Source organism: Aquarana catesbeiana, linkage group LG09 (assembly GCF_042186555.1).
Source record: "Aquarana catesbeiana isolate 2022-GZ linkage group LG09, ASM4218655v1, whole genome shotgun sequence".
NCBI classification, from domain to species: domain Eukaryota; kingdom Metazoa; phylum Chordata; class Amphibia; order Anura; family Ranidae; genus Aquarana; species Aquarana catesbeiana.
This window is the reverse complement of record NC_133332.1, coordinates 268794037-268807599: the sequence shown is the minus strand read 5'-3', so window position 1 is coordinate 268807599 and position 13563 is coordinate 268794037. Positions and strand designations below refer to the sequence as shown.

Genomic DNA, 13563 nt, shown 5'->3' with positions numbered 1-13563 from the left:
GGGCCAATTTAATATTGAACCCTACGGACTAATACTGGGATGCCATTAAAGTTCATGTGCGTGTACAGGCAGGCATCCCAATATTTTTGACAATATAGTGTATATATATATATATATATAGATATATATATATCTATATATATATATATATATATATATATATATATATCTATATATATATCTATATATATAGATATATATATATACATATATACACATACACACGCACCCAGTATCTCACAAAAGTTAGTACATCCCTCATATATTTGTAAATATTTTATTATATCTTTTCATGTGATAACACTGAAGAAATTACACTTTGCTACAATGTAAAGTAGTGAGTGTACAGCTTGTATAACCAGGAAAATTTGCCGTTCCCTCAAAAATAACACACAGCCATTACTGTCTAAACCACTGGCAACAAAAGTGAGTACACCCCTAAGTGAAAATGTCCAAATTGGGCCCAATTAGCCATTTTCCCTTCCCGGTGTCATGTGACTCGTTAGTGTTACAAGGTCTCAGGTGTGAATGGGGAGCAGGTATGGTAAATTTGGTGCTCTCACTCTGATCACTGATCACTGGAAGTTTAACATGGCGCCTCATGGCAAAGAACCCTCTGAGGATCTGTAAAAAAGAATTGTTGTTCTACATAAAGATGGCCTAGGCCATAAGAAGATTGCCAAGACCCTGAAAATGAGCTGCAGCACGGTGGCCAAGACCATACAGCAGTTTATCAGGACAGGTTCCACTCAGAACAGGCCTCGCCATGGTCGATCAAAGAAGTTGAGTGCACATGCTCAGCGTCATATCCAGAGGTTGTCTTTGGGAAATATGAGTGCTGCCAGCATTGCTGCAGAGGTTGAAGGGGTGGGGGGCAGCCTGTCAGTGCTCATACCATATGCCACGCACTGCATCAAATTGGTCTGCATGGCTGTCATCCCAGAAGGAAGCCTCTTCTAAAGATGATGCACAAGAAAGCCTGCAAACAATTTGCTGAAGACAAGCAGACTAAGAGACTGGGCCGCAGGGCAGTATTCCAACATGATAACGACCCCAAACACACCTCCAAGACAACCACTGCCCTGCTAAGGAAACTGAGGGTAAAGGTGATGGACTGGCCAAGCATGTCTCCAGACCTAAACCCTATTAAGCATCTGTGGGGCATCCTCAAACGGAAGGTGGCGGAGCAAAAGGTCTCTTCCACTCCTCCATGAAGACATCATGATGCTGGTGGATGTTAGAGGACTCCAGTGGCAACCTGTGAAGCTCTGGTGAACTCCATGCCCAAGAGGGTTAAGACAGTGCTAGAAAATAATGGTGGCCACACAAAATATTGACACTTTGGGCCTAATTTTGACATTTTCACTTAGGTGTTGTTACGAACCCTTGTCCTCAACAGGATTATGTCTGCCGTAAATGCTTCCTTTGTCCAGAACCAGCACTATCCAAGACCCTTTAGCCCACCCAGTCACCAGCCATAACTCAGTGTAGGGTGAACAACAACATTGTTGAACAAACTCCCTTTATTCAAGCACATGTTACAACAGATATACAACTCAGAGACACTCCCCCCACCTTTGGATTCAGGGCGGGGTAAACTGTCCAATAACAATAGACACACAGGTCAGGTGTATTCAAGGTACTCAACAGTCAACAGCAGGGAGAGCTGTTGGAGGAATCCCCCCTCCCTCTTTCCTCCCAGCAAACACACTTACACATCCCATAATATTCGAGGCAGACAGCCACAATAGAACTATAGAATACAGTCACACCCCAAACGATCACAGCAGAGTCCACAACAGAATGAGACAATATACTATATATATATATATATATATATATATATATATATATATATATATATACACACACACACACACGCAACATTTCAGTGTGGCTGTACAGTGAGTCCGATTAGTACAGATCAAAGTGGTGTTCTCAGCCACCCTGTGCCCCTAATGGACACAGGGTGATTTACACATAAGAGGGCCTGGGGAAGCTGGACATGGAGTTTCCAGAGCTCTCCAAGGTAAGCTGAGTTGCACAAGCCCCCCACCCAAAGTGACTCCCGTTACACATCTCCCCTTTCACCAGGAAACTAACACAGGAGGAGACCCCAGACGGGTTGTCCTCGAAGTTAGTCAGTAGTTCCAGTCCCCCAATGCTGGTATACCCACAGTACCCCAAATAAATTGTCCCAAACATAGCATTACTCACACAGCCAACCTCTACCTCTCTCAGAGAACATGCCCGCCGCTGGGGAGACTGGGCTCACTCCATCATGCTGTTGGGGATCTGGGCCGACTGCCCAGTATCCCTGGGGTATACAAGTGGAGACTGCAGTCCCATCCACTTTTGGTAGGTGAAAATCTCCCAGTGCTTGCAAAGCATGGTTGACATCCTCCTGTCTCAGTGTTGCACCAAATTTATGGGGTTGTGTCAGTGGAGACTGAAGTGCCATCCACTACCACAGGAACTCCATCTTCTGTTAGTTGAGGGTAGAGGCCAGAAGCACTCTGCCCTGTTGCCAGCACTTCTGCTGGGAACCCCACACCATCTGCTCCTGGCTAACTGTTGGGGAGGGAGGCCGACTGCCCCGGCTCCCTGGAACTCTGTAGTTGTTGCCGGTGTTGGGCAGAGTTTGGTAGCACGCTGCCCAGTTGCCAGCACTTCTGCTGGGTTTATGATAGTGGAGACCACAGGCCCAACCACCAACACCAGATCAAGCTGCAGTTGTGAGGTTCCCATTGCATATTCTCCTTGGGTGCTGATCTGCTGCTTGGGAGTGACCACCACCTCCTCACCCTGGCCCTCCAGAACTGCCGCAGGTGTGGGGCAGAGGTCTTGGGCCCTCTGTCCGGTTGCCAGCACTTCAGCTTGGTTGGTGTCATCATTCTGGGGAGCCGTCTGCTGCTGAAATTCCCTTTCACTGGTATTGTCTCCCAGGTGCACGAACCTTTGTTGGGGAGGGGGAATGGCTGCTTCCCCTCCCTGCATCGCTGAAGTCCACTGGGAAAAAGAAACCATCACCTGCTCACCTTGGGCCTCCGAAACTGCTAGGGGTGTGGAGCAGAGGTCTTGGACCCTCTGACCGGTGGCCAGCTCTTCAGCTGCAGAAGTTTCTGGTAACTCCACCGATGCTGAAAATCCCATGTCTCTGACAGTATTGTGGGAGAAAGGCCAACTGCCTCTTCTCTCAGGAATGCTGAAGCTGCTGTTGGTGTTGGTCAGAGGCTAGCAGAGCTCTGCCCTGTTGCCAGCACTTCAGCTTTGGAAATGGCAATCTCTGGAGTTTCCACTGCCGATTCTCTGGCATGCTGCTGAACGTGTTCTAGCAGTTTCCTGTATGCCCTTTCCAGATGCTGTTCCTGCCTTAGCAAATAGTCTAGGTCAGATTTAAGCTCTGAGACCCCTGCAAGACCGAGCATAGCCTCTCTGTATTCTCGCAGGTCTTCAAGGGTAGGTTCCCCTTCATCGCCAAACATAAAACAATCTGTAAGGCTCTCCCACAGCAATCCAGGGCCGCCAAAGTCATATCCCTCCGGAGAGCATTCTGTTGTCTCCCCTAAATATTCCTGCTCTGCATGCCATTGCAGAGCCCGATAACGATTGTCCAGCTCTATCTCCTGCTGGACCAGCCTGTCCAACTCAGTCACCCATTGCTTCTGGGGCCGCTCTCCCAGGAATTGCATCTGTAAATCCCGTTGTTCACTGGCCTGTTGCTCTGGGGTTGGAAAGCACTTGAACTGTTGCATACCTGCAACCTGGAGGGCTCTAATCCAGAGTCCTACCCGAATCTGTTGCCTGAGCTCCAGGTATTCATCTGCAGACACAGTCCTGGAGATTGATGAAAGGATGATCCGCAGCAGCCCCTGGAACTCTGATGCCAGATCCATAGCTCCACTTGGGTGACCGAAGTCTGCTATCCTGATCTTGGATCCAGGTGGAGGTTTGGACGTGTTCACAGCCAGGAAGCACGGTCCCACTGCTGCCAACCAGTTGTTACGAACCCTTGTCCTCAACAGGATTATGTCTGTCGTAAATGCTTCCTTTGTCCAGAACCAGCACTATCCAAGACCCTTTAGCCCACCCAGTCACCAGCCGTAACTAAGTGTAGGGTGAACAACATCAAATTCCCTTTATTCAAGCACATGTTAAAACAGTTATACAACTCAGAAACACCACCCCCACCTTTGGATTCAGGGCAGGGTAAACTGTCCAATAACAATAGACACACAGGTCAGGTGTATTCAAACTACTCATCAGTAAACAGTCTTATTAGCAGGGAGAGCTGTTGGAGGAATCCCCCTCCCTCTTTCCTCACAGCAAACCAGCAAACCCACTTACACATCCCATAATATTTGAGGCAGACAGCCACAATAGAATAATAGAATACAGTCACACCCCAAACGATCACAGCAAAGAGTCCACAACAGAATGAGACAATATACGATGTGTATATATATATATATATATATATATATATATATATATATATATATATATATATACACACACACACACACACACACAACATTCCAGTGTGGGCTGTACAGTGAGTCCGATTAGTACAGATCATATGGGGTTCTCAGCCACCCTAATTGACACAGGGTGATTTACACATAAGAGGGCCTGGGGAAGCTGGACACGGAGTTTCCAGAGCTCTCCAAGGTAAGCTGAGTTGCACAAGCCCCCCACCCAAAGTGACTCTCGTCACAGGGGTTTACTCACTTTTTTGAGGGGACAGCAAATTTACACTGTTATACAAGCTTTACGCTCACTACTTTACATTGTAGTAAAGTGTCATTTCTTCAGTGTTGTCACATTAAAAGATATAATAAAATATTTACAAATATATGAGGGGTGTACTCACTTTTGTGAGATACTGACTATATATATATATATATATATATATATATATATATATATATATATATATATATCTACACACACACACATTTTGCCCTAAACATATATTTTAAACTGAATGGGTTGTTTTACAAGGTAAGAGTTCACATATTCTTCAAGTCTAGTCTCTGTTAAGACCAGTACATCACCTTTGGCTGCTACCTTTCTCGGATGCTGAAAGTGGTTGTAAAGTCAGAAGGTTTTTTACCTTAATGCATTCTATGCATTAAGATAAAAAACATGCATGGAGGGACTCTCCTTTCTGATTGGCTTCCGCTTCTGTCAAAGTCAGTTAGGCAATCAGGGGAGAGAGAGGGGGCGGGCTAAATCGCTGCTCCATGTCTGAATGGACACAGGGAGCTGCAAATCCACTGCAACAGAGCAGGTAAGTACAACATGTTTGCAAAGTCTCATTTTTTTTCTATAAAAATACCAATCACTTTATTATGTGTACACTGGTGATTGGGTGCCCCCAGGAACATAAGCACCAGATTAACAGCAGGGTGGATTAGCCAGAGTGAACAGCCAGAGATCATAAGAGCTACACATCTAAATGAGCAGGGATGTAACAGAGCTAAGGTTCAAGGCTGGCAGAGTACTAGTAAGGCCAGGCAAAGCAAGCAATCAGATCCAGGCAATTCAAAAGGGTACCAGTAGCTGTAAGTGGGATCAGAGGTGCCATGCAGGTAGCAGCAGGGCAGACTACGAACAAACAGGAGTTAAAAGTAAAAAAGACTAGGAGAAAAAGCCAAGAATACAGGAACTTGGCAATAATAGAGAAACTAGGAGGACAGGATGAAGGCAACAAAAAAAAAAAAAAAAAAAAAGAAACGAGAGAATAATGGGAAACCAGGATCACATAGACCCAAACCCTAACAATGGCAATCTGAACTATACAATAGCCTGCTAGAGTATGGGTGCTGGTGTCCATCTAAAGGAGATGTTAACCCAAACAGAAAAATAGGGCAGATTTGCTTGTGTACTGGAAAAGGACCTGGACTGCTGTTAAAGTTAGAAATGACCACAGGAGCCATCAGAGGACATGGAAAAAAACACAGTTCTGTACTCATTTTACTACAAATATATGTGGAAAGTGACATGAGGATCAAATGCATCTGGTTAAATAAGATCAACTTCTCCTGAAATTTTAGCTGTGATAGAAAAGATGTACGCCTTGCTGTAAACAAAACAGATAACTCAAAACTACCCAGGCCTTGTGTTTTTTAGAAAGTCACAGCTTAGAGTAGATTTAAAGTAAAACCAATCTTTTACTTCTACTGACATACCTTCATCACGTGTGTAATCTTCACCTGAATGAGGTTCAAACAAGTAATCTCCTGTTGCCAGCTCAAAAGCCTTCAAGCAAAACAAAACAGTGATTACTGTATATTTAGGCTAAAATAGTTGCTAAAGGTTAAATACACAACTTTTTTGAGATATCAAGCAATGGATGTTAGTATAGTCGCGTTTTCACAGGCTAGCATTAGGTTACAATGCCTTCCCTTAATATATTACCTCTCTAGTTCATTAAGGAACACAACATAAATTAGATGAGCAGTGCGGTTCCCTACAAGAGGTTTTGGAAACAAAGTTCTAAAAATGAAAGCAATTTCCATCTAGTGGCTATTTCCCCTCTTACTGAGCCCAATTTAGCTTGGTGCCTGAGGAGATAGGATTTACATTTTTTTTTCTGCTGGTTGAAGTAGATGATCTTTTTTCAACCTACAGTATCTCACAAATGTGAGTACACCCCTCTCATTTTTGTAAATATGATATTATATCTTTTCATGTGACAACCTTGAAGAAATTACACTTTACTACAATGTAAAGTAGTGAGTGTACAGCTTGTATAACAGTGTAAATTTGCTGTCCCCTCAAAATAACTCAACACAGCCATTAATGTCTAAACCGCTGGCAACAAAAGTGAGTACACCCCTAAGTGAATATGTCCAAATTGGGCAATATTTTGTGTGGCCACCATTATTTTCCAGCACTGCCTTAACCCACTAGAGATGTCTTCCACACCTCCATGACAACATCACTGAGCTGGTGGATGTTAGAGACCTTGCGCTCCTCCACTTTCCATTTGAGGATGCCCCGCAGATGCTCATCATCTTTACCCTCAGCTTCTTTAGCAAGGAGTGGTTTTCTTGGAGGTGTGTTTGGGGTCATTATCATGTTGGAATACTGCCCTGCGGCCCAGTCTCCGAAGGAAGGGAATCATGCTCTGCTTCAGTATGTCACAGTACATGTTGGAAATCATGGTTTCATCAATGAACTGTAGCTCCCCAGTGCTGGAAGCACTCATGCAGCCCCAGACCATAACACTCCCACCACCATGCTTGACTGTAGGCAAGACACACTTGTCTTTGTACTCCTCACCTGGTTGCATGACGCCATCTGAATCAAATAAGTTTATCTTGTTCTCATCAGACCAGACTCATCAGACCATAGGACATGGTTCCAGTAATCCATGTCCTTGCTTGTATTCAGCAAACTGTTTGCGGGAAGAGGCTTCATTCTGGGATGACAGCCATGCAGACCAATTTGATACAGTGTGCAGCGTATGGTCTGAGTACTGACAGGCAGACCCCCCCCCCCACCTCTTCAATCCCTGCGGCAATGCTGGCAGCACTCATACATCTATTTCCCAAAGTCAACCTCTGGACATGATGCTGAGCACATGAACTCAACTTCATTGGTGGACCATGGCAAGGCCTGTCCTGAGTGTAACCTGTCCTGTCTAACCACTGTATGGTCTTGGCCGCCGTGCTGCAGCTCAGTTTCAGGGTCTTGGCAATCTTCTTATAGCCTAGGCCATCTTTATGTAACACTAACGAGTCACATGACACCAGGGAGGGAAAATGGCTAATTGTGCCCAATTTGGAAATTTTCACTTAGGGGTGTACTCACTTTTGTTGCCAGCGGTTTAGACATTAATGTCTGTGTGTTGAGGTATTTTGAAGGGAGATACAATTTACACTGTTATACAAGCTATACACCCACTAATTTACATTGTAGCAAAGTGTAATTTCTTTTTTCACATGAAAAGATATAATAAAATATTTACAAAAATGTGAGGGGTGTACTCACTTTTGTGAGATACTGTATGTAACTATGAAGTCTTTAAGATTTTTATGTGAAATTTCTACTCAAGCAGCCGTTGGCAGTTTCATGCCATACACAGTATCTGAAATCCTGAAAAGTCTCTTCAGTAAGCCAATTAGCGCAGAGTCATTTTCTCTGCTATGGAAGGCTATATCTTAATTGGTGCAGACCCTCTTGCAATCTGATCTGAGGGTCTGCAGGTAGAGCCCTTTTTACAGTGCTTTGAAAAAGTATTCATACCCCTTTAAATTTTCCACATTTTTGTCATGTTACAACCAAAAACGTAAATGTATTTTATTGGGATTTTATGTGATAGACCAACACAAAGTGGCACATAATCGTGAAGTGGAAGGAAAATCATAAATGATTTTCAAATTTTTTTACAAATAAATATCTGTCACTACTTTGTAGAAACACCTTTCACTGCAATTACAGCTGCAAGTCTAGAGAGTGAAATTTTTGCTCATTGTTCTTTGCAAAATAGCTCAAGCTCTGTCAGATTGGATGGAGAGCATCTGTGAACAGGAAATTTCAAGTCTTGCCACAAATTCTCAATTGGATTTAGGTCTGGACCTTGACTGGGCCATTCTAACACATGAATATGCTTTGATCTAAACCATTACATTGTAGATCTGGCTGTATGTGTATGTCAGACTAACAGATTTTCTTCTAAGATTGCCCTGTATTTGGCTCCATCAATCTTCCCATCAATTCTGACTAGCTTCCCTGTCCCTGCTTAAGAAAATCATTCCCACATGATCCTGCCACCACCATGTTTCACGGTAGGGATGGTGTGTTCAGGGTGATGCGCAGTGTTAGTTTTTCGCCACACAAAGCGTTTTGCCTTTAGGCTAAAAAGTTCAATTTTAGGCCAAAAAGTTAAAAGTTCATTCTGACCAGAGCACCTTCTTCCACATGTTTGCTGTGTCCCCCACATGGCTTCTTGCAAACTGCAAATGGGACTTCTTATGGCTTTCTTTCAACAATGGCTTTCTTCATGCCACTCTTCCATAAAGGCCAGATTTGTGGAGTGCATGACTAATAGTTGTCCTGTGGACAGATTTGCCCACCTGAGCTGTGTATCTCTGCAGCTCCTCTAGAGTTACCGAAGGCTGCATCTCTGATTAATGCCGGTCAGTTTAGGTGGACGGCCATGTCTTGGTAGGTTTACAGTTGTGCCATACTCTTTCCAGTTTTGGATGATGGATTGATTAGTGCTCTGTGAGATGTTCAAAGTTTGGGATATTGTTTTTATAACCTAACCCTGCTTTAAACTTCTCCAACACTTTATCCCTAACCTGTCTGGTGTGTTCCTTGGCCTTCATGATGCTGTTTGCTCACTAAGGTTCTCTAACAAACCTCTGAGGGCTTCACAGAACAGCTGGATTTTTTTACTGAGATCAAATTACACACAGGTGGACTGTATTTATTAATTAGGTGACTTCTGAAGGCAATTGGTTCCACTAGATTTTAGTTAGGGGTATCAGAGTAAAGGGGGCTGAATACAAATGCACACCACACTTTTAAGATATTTCTTTGTAAACATTTTTGAAAACCATTTATAATTTCCCTTCACTTCACAATTATGTGCCACTTTGTGTTGGTCTATCACATAAAATCCCACTAAAATACATTTACGTTTTTGGTTGTAACATGACAAAATGTGGAACATTTTAAGGGGTAGGAATACTTTTTTTTTTTTCCTTGTCAAAAGAAGTTTATTGAGTATACAATGTTATAAAGATACATAAAGTAAGTTTACAAGGATCTATAAAGTAAGCTCATTGTTTTACAGTAGGGTTTATATAGGTAAATATCATGAAATTTCAAATATTAAACATTGGGTTCACGTAAACCTAAATTAAAGATATATATCATTTCCTTAGTTACTTTTGTAGGTATTTAAATGATTTATACCTACTATACATATTGTTTACAAGTAGAGTGTATATAGGTCAAATAAATTCTGATAATGAGCTTTAATCGTAAGGTGGAGAAAAGGAAAGAGAAAGAAGAAAAAGGGTTGAAAGGAAGAGGTATGGTCCACAAGGTTGTCCCGCTCGTCAGTTTATTATTCTTTTTAGTTCTCTTTGAAGCCTTAGAATGGGTGTCTCTGTAAGTCATTTAATCTGTTACCATGGCAACAGGACAGAGTCATTGAAGTTTGACAGGAACTGTTGTTTTATCCAAGGATGCCAAAGTTTTTCAAATTTTGGAATTTGATTTTGATCGATGGCTACCATCTTAGCATGGGACATTGTATTATTCATTCTGTGAATTGTTTCTGCTAGTACCAATGTAGGAGATTTCCATGCCTTGGCCACTGTTTGTTTTGCAGCCGTTATTAGTTGGATCATAAGTTTGAATTGAGAGAGTGTTAACCATTCCAGTTTTAGATTAAGTAAAGTTAAATATGGATCTGGTTGTATTATTTTTTTTAATATTTTAGATGCAATCACGAAGACTTCCTTCCAGAAGGTTTGGATTACTGGGCACGTCCACCATATGTGTAAATATGTGCCTATTTCTGGGCATCCTCGAAAACAAAGAGCTGAGGTATTAGGTGAATATTTTGCCACTCTAGCGGGTACAAGGTACCAGCGAGTTAGGACTTTATAATTTGTCTCCAGTGCTAAGATGTTGGGTGAAGATGACTTAGATGTGAGCCATATGTTAGACCAGTCCGTGTCTTCTAAAGTTCGTCCCAGGTCCTCCTCCCACCTCTGAACGTAAGAGGGTCTATTAAGATTTGCTACTCCATATAATTGATTATAAAGTGATGAAATTGTACCTTTAGCAAATGGATCTTTTGTACAGATTGATTCAAAAATGGATAATTGGGATAATGGTGTATCCCCCTTTAGGAATGGTGTATAGAAATTTTTGATTTGGAGATATCTAAATATCTCAGAGTTTGGTAGATCATATTTTTCTCTAAGTGATGGGAATGAAAGGAATGATTTAGATGCTATGAAGTCATTTAGTGTCTGAATGCCTGATGTTGTCCAAGCTTTAAAAGAATTTGGGTAGATCCATGCCGGATAAAAGGCCGGATTTCTGATAAAAGAAAGGAGAGGATTGTGTGGAGATTGTAACTGATATTTGGTTTTTAGTTTATCCCAGAGAGATAAGAAGTGTTTAGTTATGGGATTATGAATTTTAAAGCGGTCTTTAGGATCAAGCCATAATAAATTTGATATTAATAGAGGGTCATTTTCTGAAGCCTCTATAAATACCCATAATGGGATTTCCTGTTTTGCATGGTATTTGGACAGACTGGCCAAATGTGCTGCTCTGTAGTAGTTAGTAAAATGAGGGTATCCTAGGCCTCCTTTATTTTTGGGAAGATGTAGTGTGTGTATAGGTATACGTGGTTTAGAAGAGCCCCATATAAACGAAGTTGCTCTTTTTTGTACTATTCTCAAAAAATAGGAAGGAATTAGAATAGGGAGGACTCTGAATAGATAAAGCAATTTGGGTAGAATAGTCATTTTGATTGCATTAATCTTCCCTATCCAGGATAAAGGAAGTTGCGACCATTGTTTTATTAGATTTGTGATCTGTCTTAATACAGGAGGATAATTGGTTGAGAATAAGTCAGAATGAGATGCTGTTAAATGAATTCCAAGATATGGGATTGATTTTTCTGCCCATGTGAATGGGAGTGCAGCCCTAGCTGGGATCAATTCCATGTTTGTGAGTGAAATATTAAGCACTAGGCATTTCTTAGGATTAATCATAAGGCCGGATAGGGCTGCAAACCCATCAAGAGCTGGTATTAAGTTAGGACCAGAGACCTGTGGTGATGATAGAAAAAGTAATATATTGTCTGCAAATATACATAATTTGTGTGTAATACCTCCTACTTCAATGCCAGTTATAGTTTGGTTTGTTCTGATGTATTGGGCCATGGGTTCGAGTATAAGGGCAAATAATAAGGGAGATAATGGGCAACCCTGTCGGGTACCTCTTTCGATATTAAAGGCTTCAGATTTGTATCCAGCATATTTTATATAGGCTTTGGGTTTATTATATAATGCTTTGATCCATGTTAAAAAGTGGGGTCCAAAACCCCATTTTTGTAATGAATATTGCATATATTGCCAGGATACTGTGTCAAATGCCCTCTTAATATCGAGAGATAGAAAACATAAAGGGATTTTCCGTTTTTTAGCAATATGGGCCAATAACACTGCCCTGCGTATATTATCGCCTGCCTGTCTATTTGGCATGAAGCCTACTTGATCTCTATGTATTAATTTTCCTATAATGCTATTGAGGCGTTTTGCTATTATTTTTGCTAATAATTTAATATCGAGATTTAACAGAGAGATAGGCCGATAATTCACACAGGAAGTATCATCAGAAAGGGGTTTTGGGATCATACAAACAATTGCCATTAGTGTTTCTTGCCGAAAAGAATGTCCATCTAGAAGTTTGTTAAAAGTTTCAGTGAGAATGGGAGAGAGTATTTCTGAGAATGTTTTATAGTATAAAGCCGAGTAGCCGTCTGGGCCTGGTCTTTTATTAAGTTTTAGGTCTTTTATGGCGTTAGCAACTTCATCTATGGTTATAGGCTCATCCAAACTGCTTTTTTGATTTTGAGATAACTCAGGTAAGGTTATTTTTGAGAAGAAGGATTCAGCCTCTGTAGGATTAAATTCATTGTTTGTCTTGTATAAAGTTGCGAGATGTGAGTGAAATTTATGGACTATTTTAACTGGATTACAAGTGTAAACATTTTTTGATAATTTCAAACGTATTGGTTTGAAAGATTTGTTAGTTGAATTTAATGCCCGAGCCAAATATGTACCTGGTTTGTTTGTATTCATGTAGAAATTGTGTTTGGAGCGTTTGAGGGATTTATCAACTGACTCCGTGAGAAATAGATCGTATTCCAATCTAGATTTTTCCAGATGAGATTTTGTACTCTGAGATGGATTATCTTGGAATGATATGTAGGCTGCATTAAAATTGAGTTCTAGTTTTTTTGCTAGATTTTTGCGTTCCCGTTTAAATAGTGCCATTTGTCTTTGTATTGTACCACGCAAGACAGGCTTATGAGCTTCCCACAGTGTTATTGGGGAGATGTCTGTTGTATTGTTAATTGATATGTATTCCTTTAAAGCTTGTTCAATGGCCATCTGATGTAGTGGGTGTTTGAGCATTATGTCCGGTAAGTACCACGTTGGGTCATGCGCTTTTGGTATGGCTGAGGCTATAGTAGTGTATACTGCATTATGGTCAGACCACGGAATCGGAATTATATCTGATGCAATAATTTCTGGTATCATTCCTATTGTTAGAAAAATATGATCTATTCTGGTGAAGGTTTGATGAGGGTGCGAGAAATAAGTGAATTTCTTTTTCATTGGGTTACTTTCTCTCCATGAATCTACCAGATTGTATTTGGAAAGAAGTTGAGAAAAAGGTAATCTAGAGGTTATTTTGGATGGTGTAAAAGGTGATTTATCTAGAAATGGGAGGAGGACCTGGTTCGAATCCCCACACATTATCACTGTTCCTATTTTGTGTGTATTAATCACT

The 13563-nt window shown here is 41.4% G+C and overlaps 1 protein-coding gene across 4 annotated transcripts in view; it reads right to left on the bottom strand.

Annotated features, from left to right (window-relative positions):
- Window positions 1–13563, bottom strand: part of SRPK3 (SRSF protein kinase 3) — a 261895-nt gene that overhangs the window by 4888 nt on the left and 243444 nt on the right. For 3 of the 4 annotated variants that reach the window (XM_073600335.1, XM_073600334.1, XM_073600332.1), the window contains one exon: window positions 6195–6264. The exons of the other annotated variant lie outside the window; for it this stretch is intronic. In XM_073600335.1, coding sequence (XP_073456436.1) covers window positions 6195–6264 — 70 coding nt within the window. The remainder of the gene's footprint in view (window positions 1–6194; window positions 6265–13563) is intronic. 4 annotated transcript variants of the gene reach the window in all.